The sequence below is a fragment of the Aotus nancymaae genome, unplaced genomic scaffold, assembly GCF_030222135.1.
Source record: "Aotus nancymaae isolate 86718 unplaced genomic scaffold, 86718_ANA_hifiasm-v0.15.2.pri h1tg000049l, whole genome shotgun sequence".
NCBI lineage: Eukaryota > Metazoa > Chordata > Mammalia > Primates > Aotidae > Aotus > Aotus nancymaae.
Window position 1 is genome coordinate 20,511,108 of NW_026988463.1, and position 16,279 is coordinate 20,527,386.

The window sequence follows — 16,279 nt, forward strand, 5'->3', positions numbered from 1 at the left end:
CCAGCTAATTAAAATTTTTTTGTTTGTTTGTTTTAGAGATAGGGTCTTGCTATGTTGCCCAGCCTGGTCTTGAACTCCTGGGCTCAAGCAATTCTGGATTGGCCTCCCAAAGTGTTGGGATTACAGATATGAGCCACTGTGCCTGGTTAGGGTATTTAAGGATTTTATAAAATAATGCATGTAAACACTTACACAATGCCTGAACACAAAGTGAATGCACATTGGCTTTTGAGTAGTATTCACTGTTATTAAATTTTTCAGCTAGTTCTGAAAACAATGAGCTTTTCTACTTATCAGCTTTGGTTACTTCATATAAGTAAAAAAAAAAAATTGGGTCATTTTTGTCTTATACTGAGTGCAGTAGTTTATCCTATTACACTGAAATAATCCTGTGTGGTTTTTTCCTTCCTAATTTGAATGATCTGGAATGTTCTTAATGACCTGACTGGATATTTTCACAACAACTCTAAGGCCAAATGCTGTTCAGGTCATCATATTTCTGTCTTATACTGTGTACCTTTCTATGCAGTAGCCTTCCTGCTTCCATGGTTCCCTTGGAAATACTATCAAGAAGGTGACTGGCTTAGTGGGCTTCACCTGATGGTATCATTATATGCGTTTGATAGCACGCTCACCTGTGTCCAACAAGCCCAATGTAAACTGTTTGCAGAGATTTTCACTAGACATGAAAGTTGGCTTCAGCTTATTAAAATTGACCAAGTGGCATCACTTGTGGGCTCTACCAGTATCCTTTTCTGTGGCCTGATCTCCAATAACATGGAAATTTTGCCCATTTCCAGGCCATTGCCATTGTCATTGCTTTCCTTGCTGCTGCCAGCCTTTATGCTGGGATGTATAGACGTTTCAAACCTAAAAGAAGCCCCGAAGAGAACCTCCTCTTGGAATCTGAACAGGATCTCGCCTGGACCCCTGTCATCTTCTTATCCGTGAGACCGATCTTGTCCCAGAAATACTTTTTCTGATCATTAATTTCTTTCAAGTCTTTCATTTAACCTTCTTCAGCAACTTCATGATGATCTTTGCAGATAATCTCATTCCCAGAGATGTTCTTTCTTCTTCCATAAGGAGCATTATGTATGGAGCAGGCTTTATTTGCCCACGGGTATGAAATAATTCTTTATGTTCTTTATGATTATTATAATTATGTTCTCTATGATTTATAATGTTCGTGATAATTTTTCCTGCAGGGATTAGAGATTTAACTCTTTAGTTGGGCGATATTATAAACCTGATTTTATCAGTAGTTTGGAAAAGTGGCACACAGTTTTTTTGTTTGTTTGAGACTCCATCTCAAAAGAAAAAAAAAGAGAGACAAAAGAAAAAAAAGAAAGAAACCCCAATGAGAACTGAACAATGTGATATTTTAAACATTTTTGCTTTGGAATTTTGTTCCTTTCAGCTTTCTCCTTTAAGCTTCCACAGAACTATGGAAGAAAACAGCTTCCTGTGAGTGTGTTGTTTTCCTTTATTTGGATGTTTAAGATTTCTTGGACCATCACATGGAGGAAGAGTTAGTCAAATTTAAGAACACTTGGATAAAAGCCTGAGTCCTGGAATTTCAGAGCACTATTAGAATTCCATGGTCATAACCATTATTGTAGAGATCATGTCCTTTTCAAAAAATATAATAGTCTGCTGCTTATTTCTTCTTTTTTTAAATTTTTGCACTAAAAAAATGATTCGGTTCCAATGCAGTCTGCTGCTTATTATACCATTTGGAGAGCCGATATGTTGTTTCCCTTAACCTAAATATATCCTTTAAAAATATGACTTCACCTCACCTGTAATATAGTTTTTTCCTGTTTTCACAAATGATAAGCAAAACATCTTAGCAATACTCTTCAGGGAACAAGTTATTCTAGATAGACTAGTTTTTACTGTTTACTAGCTTTCAAAAATCGTTAAGCCATTTGGGATAGAAATGGTTCTAAAATGTTTTAAGTGTTGCCACAATTTCTTTTTTCTTTTTTCTCTTTTTTTCTTTTGCTGGACAGTTCAAACCCAGTGAGCCACAATTTCTTTATTTTTATTTATTTCTTAATTTTTTAGAGACAGTGTTGTGCTCTGTGACCCAGGCTGGAGTGCAGTGGCACAATCATGACTCACTGCAGCCTTGATCTCCTGGGCTCAAGCTTTCCTCCTACTTCAGCCTCCTGAGTAGCTGGGACCACAGGTATGCACCACCATGCCCGGCCAAGATTTTTTTTTATTTTTTGTAGAGACAGTTTTTTAAGACCAGCCATGTTGCCCAGGCTGGTCTTGAACTCCCGGGCTCAAGAAGTCCTCCCACCTCAGCTTCCCAAAGTGTTGGGATTGCAGGCATGAGCCACAGTGTCCAGCTCACCAAAATTTCTTAAGCAAAGTATATAGGATAGAATTTGCCTGTCTGCTATTATCTCAAGGTCTTTATAATTACTGGATATGCTATAATAATGGTAACCCACAGTTTTGAGTGTTTACCACGTGCCATGGACTATTGCCAAGCACATCATGTACATTACTTGACGTGATCCTTATAACAATCTTGGAGGAAGAGATTCTTATTCTTACAGATGAGAAAAGGGAGGTGGTATCTTTAGAGCTGTGTACTTTAAGATTCTGTCTCTAAAATGTACTGTGCTTACATCATTTATTTAGCAGAGTATATCAAATGGAATTTCATGTCTGATTTATCGATTTAGTTCCAGGTACTGTGTGTGCATGAAAAAATGATGCTCTCCTTTCAAAGAAATTTGAAGTTTGTGAGGCTGTTTGCTCCTCTGTTTAACCACCCAGAATGGGAAGCTGCTTGAGTTCCTGTCTCTGCTTGTTATTTGCTATCAGATTCTGGGCTATACATGCCTTCTTACTCTAAATTACATATAGTACTTGCCTATAGTTTCTCCTCTTCACTAGGTTAAAAGAAAATGTTAAATTCTTATGTAAGGCTGGGCGTGGTGGTTCACGCCTGTAATCCTGGCTCTTTGGTAGGCCAAGACAGGCAGATTGCTTAAGCCCTGGTGTTCAAGACTAGCCTGGGCAACATGATGAAACCCTGTCTCTACAAAATATACAAAAGTTAGCCAGATGTGGTGGTGTGTTCCTGTAGTCTCAGCTATTCGGGAGGCTGAGGTAGGAGGATCACCTAAGCCTGGGGAGGTCAAGGCTGCAGTGAGCCAAAATCATGCTTCTGCACTTCAGCACGGGCAACAGAGTGAGACCCTGTTTGTCTCAAAACTAACAAACAAAAACTCTTGTGTAAAAAGAAAGAGTAGATTTTTTTCTTTCTGAACTCAGCTCAAGGACATCCAGGAAAGATAGATTTTTAAAAACAGTTTTGTTGAAATGATTTACGTACCATACAATGACTCATTTAAAACATACAATTCAGTGTATTTGAATATATTCATGGAGTTGAGCAACCAGCATTATAATCATTTTTAGAACACCTTTATCATCCTGAAAAGAAATGGTCAATTCTTGAAGGTTTGAAATTCTTGAAAGTACAATCCGATTGCATTTTCCCCTCATCCCCTGGGTACCTATCATCAATCTACCTTCTGTCTCTATGGATTTGCTTGTTCTAGACTTTTATATAATTGAATCTTATAATATGTAGTCTTTTGTGACTAGCTTCCTTCACTTAGCATCTGACATACACTTAGCATGTTTTAACACTAGCTTCCTCCACTTAGCATTTTTTTTTACACTACGTATAATCTGATATACACTTAGCATGTAGCATGATCTCGGCTGACTGCAATCTCCGCCTCTTGGATTCAAGCAATTCTCCTACCTTAACCTCCCGATAGCTGGAATGACAGGCATGTGCCACCATGCCCGGCTAATTTGTGTATTTTTAGCAGAGATGGGTTTTCACCATGTTGGCCAGGCTGGTCTCCAACTCCTGACCTCAAGTGATCCACCCGCCTTGGCCTCCAAAAGTGCTGGGATTACAGGCATGAGCCACCGTGCCCGGCCTCAGGCTGGTTTTCTTTTTAAGGAGTTGAATAAATAAAGGAGAAAAGGATGAACAAATGGTCTGTCTCCCTAATAACTGTTGTATAGGTCAGTCAGTCTTCTGCATTACGCTCCCCAGAGAGGCAGAGGAGTAACTGGGTTAAGAGCATGGATCTGCAGTCTGCCCAGGAGGAGCCTGGCTCTCCACTTACTAGCTGTGCAACCTGGGTAAGTTATTCAACTGCTCTGTGCCTCAGTTTCCTCATCTGTAAAATGAGGATCAAAATAGTACCTACTGGGCTGGGCACAATGGCTCTCAGTACTCTGGAGGCCAAGGTGGGAGGGTCGCTTGAGCCCAGGAGTTCAAGACCACCCTGGGCAACATAGTGAGACCTGGTTTTTTTAATAAAAAATTAAAAAATTAGCCAGGCATAGTGGCACATACTTGGAGTCCCAGCTACTTGGGAGGCCGAGGTAGGAGAATCACTTGAGCCCAGGTGGTTGAAGCTGCAGGAGTGGTGATTGTGCCACTACACTCTAGCCTGAGTGAAAGAGTGAGACCCTGTCTCAAAAAAAAAAAAAAAAAAAAATAGTGCCTACCTAAGGAAATTATTATGAGGGTTAAATGAATTAAAACATCCAAAGTACTTAAAATGGTTCCTGGCACAAAATAAACCCTCTAGAAATTAGCTCTTATTATGTACAATTGACTCAATGCAGCAGTTGTCTATTAAACTTTCACTGTAAGCATGGCACTGCCTTCATCCCTCTGTTTTCATGTAGGCTCCTTTGGCATAGGTTTGCCAACACTTATGTTGGAACACACTGTTATGTGGAGAGCCAAAATCTTTCATTTGTAGAAGGCTTTATTTTAGTTTTTTAAAAAAGGCAGTCTTTCTCTTTTCTTTTACGATTTTTGTAATACTACTAATCATTGGCTTATATCTTTTTATATACTGGACACAAGAAAAATAGCTACCAATTATTAAGGGCCTTATATGTTGAGTATGGTGCTAGGTAAGAGAAGAGAAATGGGGGAGAGCAAGAAGAGAGTGAGAGTGAGAGGGAGAAAGGGAGAGAAAAATTTGTGTTGGTGGGGAAAATGCCTCTTAGATAAAGTAACTTGTCTGTGAAGACATAGCTGGGAAAAGTGGCAAAGCTGGAATTTAAACCTAGGGACATCTGATTTCAAAATCTTTCGCTTTTTAGCCAGGCATGGTGGTGCATGCCTGTAGTCAACTACTTGTGATGATTGCTTGAGCCCAGGAATTTGAGACCAGGCTGGGCAACATAGTAAGACCTTGTCTCTAAGAAAAAATCTTGCACATTCCACTCTACCACATATTTCTTACATTATTAACTTCTTGTATTTTGTATGTTTATGTACTAGAGATGGAGAAGCAGCAGCTGCATTTCAGTATGTGGAAATGTGTTACTTTATAGTTTTATAATAATATTTAAGAATAAAATTGGACTTGCTGTGGTGTTTTATATACTTTCTCTTACAGAACTCTAAGAAATGCCTTGGACCACATGAATCACTGATCCATTGTTTTTTAGTACCCAAAAAATGAACTCTTGTTCTTTGAAAGTAGAAAAGTAAGCCAAAAAAATCAGTCGGGAAAAAAACTCTTATTAAAGGGCATCTGTATTCTACTTACATCATTCAAAATTCTCTTCTAATTGTAATACAAATAAATTTGATTGATGAAAACTTTTCAGGGATAAACAATGTATGCTTTTTTATTGAAAACAAAGAGTATCTTCTGATCTTTGTTAATTCACATATGTATACTTAGCATAAACTTTAAGTCTAGAACAATGAACTTTTTCATTGGTAGCAAGAAATGCAAAAAATCTAAGTCTGAGCTCTTAAAATGAATCTATTAAAATGATAAAATAAATAAGTTAGGCAGGACACAGTAACTAGGAATGCTAAACTCTTGTTTACCTCTGGTGCTTGATTTTAGGATAAAAAGTACATTTCAGGAAGATGCGGTAGCTCACGCCTATAATGTTAACATTTTGGGAGGCTGAGGCAGGCAGATCGCTTGAGCCCAGCAGTTTGAGACCAATCTGGCCAATATGGCGAAATGCTGTCTCTACTAAAAATACAAACGTTAGCCAGGCGCAGTGGCGCGTGCCTGTAATCCCGGGTACTCAGGATGCCAAGGCATGAGAATTGCTTGAACCCGGGAGGCAAGGGTTGCAGTAAGTCAAGATCACAGCACTGAACTCCAGTCTGGACAACAGAGTAAGATCCTGCCTCAAAAAAAAAAAAAGAATGTTACTATTCAGAATCAATTTTTGATATATACGGGTAATAATGGCATTTCTAAGCAAGATAATTGTGTGTTTCAACTGATACTATAATTCAGAAACAAATTTATTTATTTATTACATATTTTTTGAGAGAGGGTCTTCCTCTGTCACTCAGGTTGGGGTGCAGTGGGTGTGATCATAGCTCACGACGGCCTCAACCTCCTGGTCCTAAGCAATCCTCCCACCACAGCCTCCCTAGTTGCTGGGACTACAGGTGTACATCACCACGCCCAGCTAATTTTTGTATTGTTAGATGTATAGAGATGGAGTTTCGCCATGTTGCCCAGGCTGCTCATGAACTCCTGGGCTCAAGCAATCCTCCTACCGTGGCCTCCCAACATGCTAGGATTACAGGCAGGAGCCACTGCACCTGGCTAGCAATTTATTTTGCAATAAGAACCTTTATTTTATCATAAGCAAGAGTAAGTACGCTTAATGATGCATGGAGTTCCATCTTAACACAACGCCATTCTGTTTCCATTTCAGTGCCTTGTACTTACTGATCAGTCCTGTCTAAAGAAGTTTGATTACTGTAAGATTATCTTAATTTCTTTTTACCTAGAAGTAACAGCCTCCATTGTAATGTTACTCCTGGGACAGCAATACTATTACTGTTTGGCTCTTTATCTCACTATTATCATGTAAGTAAATGCTGGTTCCAGTCTCAAAATTACACTAAATTTTACCATTCACCCTTGCAAGCAGTGAAACATTTTTTATCTGTACTGAGTTTAATATTCATTTCTAGGGAAGGTCATTGTACCTTTCTGATAAATTGTCTAAATGTTAATGGCTTGTTTTTTCAAGGAATTTCATGCATTAAATTTTGTAGTAAACTTACTTTTTTTTAACTCATTAAAAATTTTACTTGGAAGGCTGAGGTGGGAGGATTGCTTAGGACCAGGAGTTTGAGACTAGGCTGGGCAACATAATAAGACCCCATCTTTACAAAAAAAAATTCAAAATTTTTGGTGGCACATGCCTGTGGTCTGAGCTACTCCAGTGGCTGAGGCAGAAGGATCATACCTGAGCCTACAAATTCAAGGCTGCAGTGAGTTATGACTGTGCCACTGTACTCCAGCCTAGGTGATGGAGTGAGACCCTGTCTCAAAAAAATACAGTAAATGCTGCTGCCACATATAAAAGAGGCTTAGCTTCTTTCTATTCCTCCTTCAACTCTTCCTCCTATTTCTGCAACCTCTCCTCCTCCCTCAACCATCCGCTCTGCCTCCATCACAGGCATCTCAAATTCTGCATGTCCAAATCAAGGATCTTGTTGCCAAATCTGTTCTTTTGCCATTATTTGCCATCTCAGGAAATGGCTCTGCCATCTACTTGTTGCCCAAGTCAGAGACTGAGAAGTTGTCTTTGCCTTTTCTCTCTTCTTTGACATCTAGGTCCGACACACTAATTATTAGCAGTTTTATCTCCCTAATGTGCCCTGAATCCATCCCTCTTCAGTTCCACTGACATTCCTTTAGCTCATCTCTTACATGGAATAGAATATGGTCTTCCCATATGACCCCTTTGTTTATACTCTCCAGTCTCTCCAACTCCTCTCATATTGCTTCTAGAAAAACATGCCCTTCCTTTGCTTAATAATCTTAAGTGCCTTCTCATTGCTTTCAGGGTATTTCAAAATGATGACATATGATGTCTTGTTATATAGTCCCTCTTTACCTTTTCATCTTCATTTCTTTTTTCTTTTTTTCTTTTTTCTGAGACAGGGTCTTGCTCTGTTGCCCAGGCTGGAGTACAGTGACATGATCATGGCTCACTATAGCTTCCACCTCTTGGGCTCAGGTGATCCTCCCACCTCAGCCTCCTAAGTAGCTGGGAATACAGGTGTGCACTACCATGCCCAGCTTAATTTTTGCTTTTTGTGGAGATGGAGTTTTGCCATGTTACCCAGGCTGGTGTTGAACTCCTGGGCTCAAGCATCTGCCCGCCTTGGCCTCCCAAAGTGCTAGGATTACAGGTATGAGCCACTGTGCCTGGCCTTCATTTCTTGTTACTCCTCAACTTACACTGTACTCTCTGCCATACAGAAATACGTTGCAGTTCCTGTTCAGACACCTCTGTGTCTAGAAGATGCAGTTCCCTGTGCCTGGAAAGCTCTTCCCCATTTCTTGTTTGGCTCTCTCCTCACGTATCTTAGGCCACAGCTCATGTATGTGCTTCTCCAGGAAGCCTTCCCTGATTTCCTCATCTGGATTAGGTGCCCCTCCTATATGACTCCAGTGCCCTATGCTTATTTCTGCTGTAGTGTTTTCCCCTCTACCTGCGACTACCTGTGGTCCCCACTGGATTGAGTTTATTGTGAATAGGATCTAGTCTTTTATCACTTTTATCACCATTACTTACTGTAGCTCCTGGAAATAGTTGGTCCTTAGAAAATGTGTTTTAGGCCAGGCATAGTGGCTCATGCCTATAATCCCAACACTTTAGGAGGCCGAGATAGGAGGATCACTTAAGCCCAAGAGTTCAAGACCAGCCTGGGCAACATGGCAAAACCCTGTCTCTACAAAAACAAAAATTTAGCCAGGTGTGGTGGTGCACACCTGTAGTCCTAGATACTCAGGAGGCTGAGGTGGGAGGATCACCTGAGCCCAAGAGGGGGAGGCTGCAGTGAGTTGAAATCATGCCACTGCACTCCAGCCTGGGTGACAGAGTGAGTCCCTGCCTCAAAAAATAAAATAAAATAAAATTTTGTTTGTTTGTTTGTTTTTTGTTTTATTCGAGACAGAGTCTCACTCTGTTGCCCAAGCTGGAGTGCAGTGGCATGATCTCGGCTGACTGCACTCTCCACCTCCCAGGTTCAAGCAATCCTCCTGCTTCAGCCTCAGAGTAGCTGGGAGTACAGGCACCAGCCACTACGCTGGGCTAATTTTTGTATTTTTAGTAGAGATGGGGTTTCACCATGTTGGCCAGGCTGGTCTTGAACTCCGGACTAACCTGCCTGCCTCAGCCTTCCAAAATGTTTGGATTACAGGCCACTGCACTTGGCCAGAAAATGTGTTTTGAGTGAATGAATTAATAAATTCTATTCCAGGTCCCTGCTGGAACAACTTGAGAAAATTTTCATGAAGATATATTTGCATTTTGAACAAACTGGTAGTAGAGACTGTAATAATTGACTCAAATGATTGAGTCTCTATGAAACTTTAAGACATTAGAACCCCACGTAGATAACTATCCTATAAGTCTGTAAGAGTGCCCCTGGCTGTATAATATGTAAAATGACATTTTATAGTAATTTTTAGAATGAAAATTTTTGTTTGCTTTTTTCACTTAAACCATCCCCTCATTTTTATTCTTCTATCATAATTAAAATGCTATATGCCCTTTCCCAGTTCTTAACTTATCCTATTTTTGATATCAAGAGAGAGATGTCTGTGTGATGAATTTCCCTGGCATGTCCTATCCTTTAGAATCTATTAATAATTTAAGCAGATTAAATGAATTTAGTCATTTGGAATGAGGAAAAAGCATAAAAATAATTTTTAAAATTTCCAAGTGAAAGTCGTTATTTCATTTTTAAAAGAGGATTATATATTAATAGATATATAATATTTGGGAGGATATAAGTGTATGCCTAATATAGCTTTCCTTTTTTTTTATTTTTTTGAGACAGAGTCTCGCTCTATCACCAGGCTGGAGTGCAGTGGCATGATCTTGGCTCACTGCAACCTCTGCCTCTTGGGTTCAAGCAATTCTCCTGCCTCAGCCTCCTGAGTAGCTGGGATTACAGGCGTGTGCCACCATGCCCAGCTAATTTTTGTATTTTTAATAGAGACGGGGTTTCACCATGTTGGTCAGGCTGGTCTCAAACTCCTGACCTTGGGATCTGCCTGCCTCAGCCTCCCAAAGTGCTGGATTACAGGCTTGAGCCACTGTGCCCGGCAGCTTTACTTTTATAGTATATAATTTCCTCTTCTTCTTGCAAATCAAATGTCAACTTTCATTTTTTTCTTTTTTAACAAAAGCTATGCCTTCTAGATGTAAAATTTTCATATGTGTTTTAACATTTTTTTCTAGGGTGATTGTGCAAGCTTCAGTTTCATTGTTTATCCTGCCACTAGCTGACATGGTCGATGCAAATTTACTAAAGTTCAATCAGCAGTAAGCATATTTATTCAAATGTTAGCTACAAAAACATCACATGTAGGCAGGAGCTATCAGAGTCTGCATATCTCAGTTATATTACCACTACAAATCACATATCTGAAAGACAATCATAAGAGGCATCGCTAGGAACCAGGGGGCAGAATATAATAAGATATCCATGCTTGTTTGCCCTGGGCAACTTTTCCCCATTTCCTAAAGGACATCACAGTTTTTCATTTCTCAGGTTCACATAACCAATATTACAACAGGGTTAAATCTCAGAAACCAAAGTGAAATCTCAGTTAGCTTTATGTTCTACATATGGCAATATGCCTTATTACACTGGACGATTGGGCAAAATGACCTTCACTCTGTGACATTGCAAGAATTAAAATTAAAAATCAAGGTCCATCTTATTCTTTCTTACTTGAGAAAGCCTAAGCTGATGAGAGATTCCATTCTTTGGTATGATTATAAGCACTTTAGATCAGCTATAAAATGTATTTGATGGGCAAATATTTTCTGATATGTGCCCTATTTTACAGATTAGAGAGGAATGCATTATTTTAAGACAGAGGCACATTCTTTATTAGTTCTGCCAAAATGCTTATACTGCAAAGCCTCTTTTTTTTTTTTTTTTCCCCTGAGACAAGGTCTTGCTCTGTTGCTCAAGCTGAAGTGTGGTGGTGTGATCATAGCTCACTTCAGCCTCAAGCTCCTGGGCTCAAGGGATCCTCTAGCCTCAGTCTCCCAAGTAGCTAGGACTATATAGATGCACACTACCATGTCCAGCTAATTTTTAAATATATGTATGTCATAGAGATAGGGATCTTGCTATGTTGCCCAGACTAGTCTTGGACTCCTGGTCTCAATCGATCCTCCTGCTTAGCCTCCCAAAAGTGCTGAGATTATAGATGTGAACAACTGTACCCAGCCCTCTCTTTAATTTTTAATGCAAATTAAATTGAGGAAAGATTTGTCAGCTATCTGAATTTCTCTTTGTATAATTCCTTTCCTGTTGCAGAGTTTTCTTGCTAGCTCATTTTTGGGGTGAGAAGCAAGGTGGTGAGCTTCTTACAGTCCAGGACCATGTCTTCACTTAACGTCTCCTTCGTGTCTGGAAAACTGAACAGCTCAAAACTCCTTTTGAATGAATACCTAAACAAGCAATAACTTCAGTAAACATCTCTCACCTTTCAAATTCCTTTTGAATTAGATAGGTTGCAAATAAATAAAATGTCTTGAACAGTGGAAAAGGGAAAGGCAATAACAATTACCAAATGCCAATGTCCAAATGAGCTTGCATGGCTGTTTCCTCATTCAGGTCTTGCAGCACCCTTGAGTGGGTAGATATTGACTTGACAAATATTTATTGATTTTTTTCCTTTGCATCAGGCAGTGTGGTAAATCCTGAGGATTTAATACAGTAGGTCTTGTAATGAACTCTCCAAGTTATCTGATGCTCTTCCTTCTCTCTAAAACAGGGGTCTCCAACTCCTGGGTCACAAACCAGTATTGGTCTATGGCCTGTTAGGAGCTGGTCTGTATAGCAGGAGGTGAGTGGTCAGTGAGCAAACATTACTGCCTGAGCTCCACCTCCTGGCAGATCAGCGGTGGTATTAGATTCTCACAGGAGCGGCAAATCCTATTGTGAACTGCGCATGTAAGGGATCCAGGTTAAGCACTCCTTGTGACAATCTAATGCCTGATGATCTGTCACAGTCTCCCGTCACCCCCAGATGGGACTGTCTAGTTGCAGGTAACAAGCTCAGGGCTCCCGCTGATTCTACACGATGATGAGTTATATAATTATGTCATTATATATTACAATGTAATAATAATAGGAATAAAGTGTATAATAAATGTAATGCATTTGAATCATCCCAAAACCAACTCCCCTGGTCCATGGAAAAATTGTCTCCCATGAAACTGGTCCCTGGTGCTAAAATGGTTGGAGACCATTGCTCTAAAACGTACTTATTCACATGGTGTGCACTAGGTTTGTGACCAAATGGCTACTCTTGAGGACACGTGTACTTTTCTACTCCCATGATTTAGTGTATCCTTACCAAGGGTCAGTGCTTTTCATTTCAAATCTATTAATGTCAGATGTACTTGTTACTGTAATTGCAAAATTTAATTGCACTTATATTTTATAACTTTAGGAAATAGATATGGGAAATGAAAGTTACTTTTATGAAAATTAAGTTGAATGCTTTAGAAAGACTCAATAAAGACTGAATTGTAGGGCTGAGCATGGTGGCTCACACCCGTAATCCCAGCACTTTGGGAGGCTGAAACAGGAGGACTGCTCAAGTCCCGAAGCTTGAGACCAGCCCAGGCAACATTAAAGAAAAAGAAGAAGAGGGAGGAGGGAGGAGGGAGGAGGGAGGAGGGAGGAGGGAGGAGGGAGGAGGGAGGAGGGAGGAGGGAGGAAGGACAAAATAAATAAATAAAATTAATTAATTAATTAATTGAGTTGTAAGTAATTACTATCACATTTGATGTAGTGGAAACTAAATATTTTTGGGGGAAAGTCATAGAAGTCTAAAGATATTTTGTATTCAGTTTGCTTCATAAGTGACTTCAGGTTCTCTTTATAACTGACAGTAGAAACTGCCTATCATGTAATATGGATCCTATTTACACAAGAAAGATGGCCCAGCACTTTCATCAATGGACCTATACTCAATGAAAAACCCAAAGAAAAGATTGATGAATGAGTATAGTTAAGTTAAAATGGAATGGTGTCTTTTCTTTTAAAAATGATTTTATTTTGGCTGGGCGTAGTGGCTCATGCCTATAATCCCAGCACTTTCAGAGGCTGAGGTAGGCAGATCACAAAGTCAGGAGTTCGAGACCAGCAAGTTCAAGCCAGCCTGGCCAACATGGTGAAACCCCGTCTCTACTAAAAATACAAAAATTAGCTGGCTGTGGTGGTACACGCATGTAATCCCAGCTATTTGGGAGGCTGAGGCAGGAGAATCGCTTGAACCCAGGGGTGGAGGTTGCAGTGAGCCAAGATCACACCACAGCACTCCAGCCTGGGTGACAGACTGAGACTCTGTCTCAGGAAAAAAAAAAAAAAAAAAAAGATTTTTTTTTTTTTTTTTTTTGCTTGAGGAGACTCTCACTAAGACAAAAACCAGTGAGCAAAATCAGGCATATCCTCTGTCCTCATACTTATAGTCTAGTGGGGGAGAGAGAGAGTCATTATACTGTCAGACAATCAAAGTTATCTCCATTTTCATGAAACTAAGACTTTGCAGAAATTAATGTTCCCAAGATAATATAACCAGCAGACTGAAGAACAGAGGATCAAATCCAAGCTCTTACTATAAAATTAAACTTCCTTTAAATTCTCAGGCCTTGTCTTTCTTTTATTTTTTTCCCTCCCTTTCTTCTTCTTTATTCTCCTTCCCGTTGTCTTCTTTTTTCTCCTCCTGAGTTGCAAGGTTTCCATCATTAGTTGAAATATGAGAAGATTTCAGTTTATTCAGTCAATGCACTTGATTTATTTTACATGACATGATTATTTAAAAAATTATATGGAGGATTCTTATCAGGAATACATTAAAGTAGTCCTTAATAAAACGTAAGCAGACAAATGTAGGCATAAATCCCAGTTTTACCATTTACTAGCTATGTGACTATGGATGAGTTAATCTGCTTTCCCATCTCTAAAATAGAGCTGGTAATATCTCACTCATGGGATTGTCATGGGATTTAAATGAAATAATAAGAGCACATAACACAGTACAGGACACAAACAGCGCTCACTTAATGGGCCTGTAACAGATGAGCTGTGTCTTCTCTTTGGATCTTAGTTTCTTCATCTAAGAGGTTCTGCTGGGTACAGTGTCTTACACCTATAATCCCAACACATTGGGAGGCCAGGGTGGAAGGATTGCTTGAGTCCAGGAGATTGAGACCAGCCTGGGAAACATGGCGAGATCCCATCCCTACAAAAAATACAAAAATTAGCCAGGCGTGGTGGCACATGCTAGCAGTCCCAGCTGAGGCTGAGGTGGGAGGATCACTTGGGCCCAGGAACTCAAGGCTGCAGCAAGCCAAGATTGTGCTACTGCACTCCAGCCTGGGAGACAGAGTGAGACCCTGTCTAACAACAACAACAAAAAGGTTCTAGCCAGGCACAGTGGCTCATGCCTATAATCCCAATACTTTTAGGAGACCACTTTGGGAGGACAGCTTGAGGCCAACAGTTCAAGACCAACATAGGCAACATGGCAAGACCCTGTCTCTAAAAAAAAAGAAAAAGAGGCCAGGCACGGTGGCTCACCCTTGTAATCCCAGCACTTTGGGAGGCTGAGGTGGGCGATCACGAGGTCAGGGGTTTGAGACCAGCCAGACCAACATGGTGAAACCCCGTCTCTACTAAAAATACAAATATTAGTCGGGTATGGTGGTGCATGCCTGTAATCCCAGCTACCTGGGAGCTGAGACAGGAGAATCACTTGAATCCAGGAGGCAGAGGTTGCAGTAAGCAGAGATCACGCCACCGCACACCAGCCTAGGGAATAGAGCAAGACTCCATCTCAAAAAAAAGGAAAAAGAGTTAGGTTTTAGGTTTTTCACACCATGGCACATGTATACCTATATAACAAACCTGCACGTTCAGCACAATATCCCAGAACTTAAGTAAAATTAAAAAAAAATTTTAAAGAGTGATGTTTTTCTAGTTTTATAATATTTTATAACTAAAAGGTTAATATTTTATAATACTATACTATTTTTATTGTCTACTTAGGATCAAGGAAGACTTCATACACAAAGAGATCCTTGATACAAATTGTATATATGGAGATAGACACACACACACACACACACACACACATATGTAATTCATATGTGATATAGACCCATGCTATTTTTGTCTGTTCCAGGTCACCCTTTCCCTCAGTGTTTTTTGGCATTAATGCTGTGTTTACCTAACCTGCCCGGTCTTTAGTGCCCATGGTGATACTTGCCAGGCTAAACTAATATGAATATGAAAAGACAACTAGCAGGTAAAGTAAAAAAAAAAAAAACCTTTTGAAATAACATGGAAGAAACATGAAAGCAAACGTAACATTTTACATTAATTACTAAGCAATTATCTTGACCTTTGGATAGTATTAGTCACTAATTCATATCTTGGATAAGCTATAATAAAAAGTATTAGTGTCAAATTCATAAGAGTATCTTTAAGTAATTCTTTTTTTTTTTTTTTTTTTTTTTTTTGAGACGGAGTTTCGCTCTTGTTACCCAGGCTGGAGTGCAATGGCGCGATCTCGGCTCACTGCAAGCTCCGCCTCCTGGGTTCAGGCAATTCTCCTGCCTCAGCCTCCTGAGTAGCTGGGATTACAGGCACGCGCCACCATGCCCAGCTAATTTTTTGTATTAGTAGAGACGGGGTTTCACCATGTTGACCAGGATGGTCTTGATCTCTTGACCTCGTGATCCACCCGCCTCGGCCTCCCAAAGTGCTGGGATTACAGGCTTGAGCCACCGCGCCCGGCCAAGTAATTCTTTAAATTATGTACATACTACATGCCTTCACACTAAGCTACATATTGATCACTTTATCTAAGTTATTCATTCATTTATTATTTCATTTCACAAATGTTTTTGAATGCCTGCTATTATAATTCAGGTACAAAGGTCCTACAGGATGAATATGAACCTTCTAAGGGGCCATACAGATGACAAATACTGTGATAAGGGATCCACCGGAAGTATAATGAGACTGTGGTAATTCAGAGAAGAGATTCCTATCTGGTTTGCCTAGGGTCAGAGTGAACTTCACAGAAGAGGGTTTCTTCAGCTGAGTTTTGGAGGCTGAGTGGGATTTTTCTCCTGACCATGGAGGAATGTGATTCCAAGTAAAAAA

At 39.9% G+C, this 16,279-nt stretch overlaps 1 protein-coding gene across 1 annotated transcript; it reads left to right on the plus strand.

The window, feature by feature from the left end:
- Nucleotides 1–835: 835 nt before the first annotated feature.
- On the plus strand, nt 836–15,578 carry LOC135269039 (transmembrane protein 180-like). Its single transcript, XM_064362568.1, has 4 exons — nt 836–1,123; nt 6,769–6,923; nt 10,321–10,404; nt 15,294–15,578. The coding sequence occupies exons 1-4, from the start codon at nt 1,031–1,033 to the stop codon at nt 15,340–15,342; spliced, it is 381 nt and encodes a 126-aa protein (XP_064218638.1). The 5' UTR covers nt 836–1,030; the 3' UTR covers nt 15,343–15,578.
- Nucleotides 15,579–16,279: the final 701 nt, after the last annotated feature.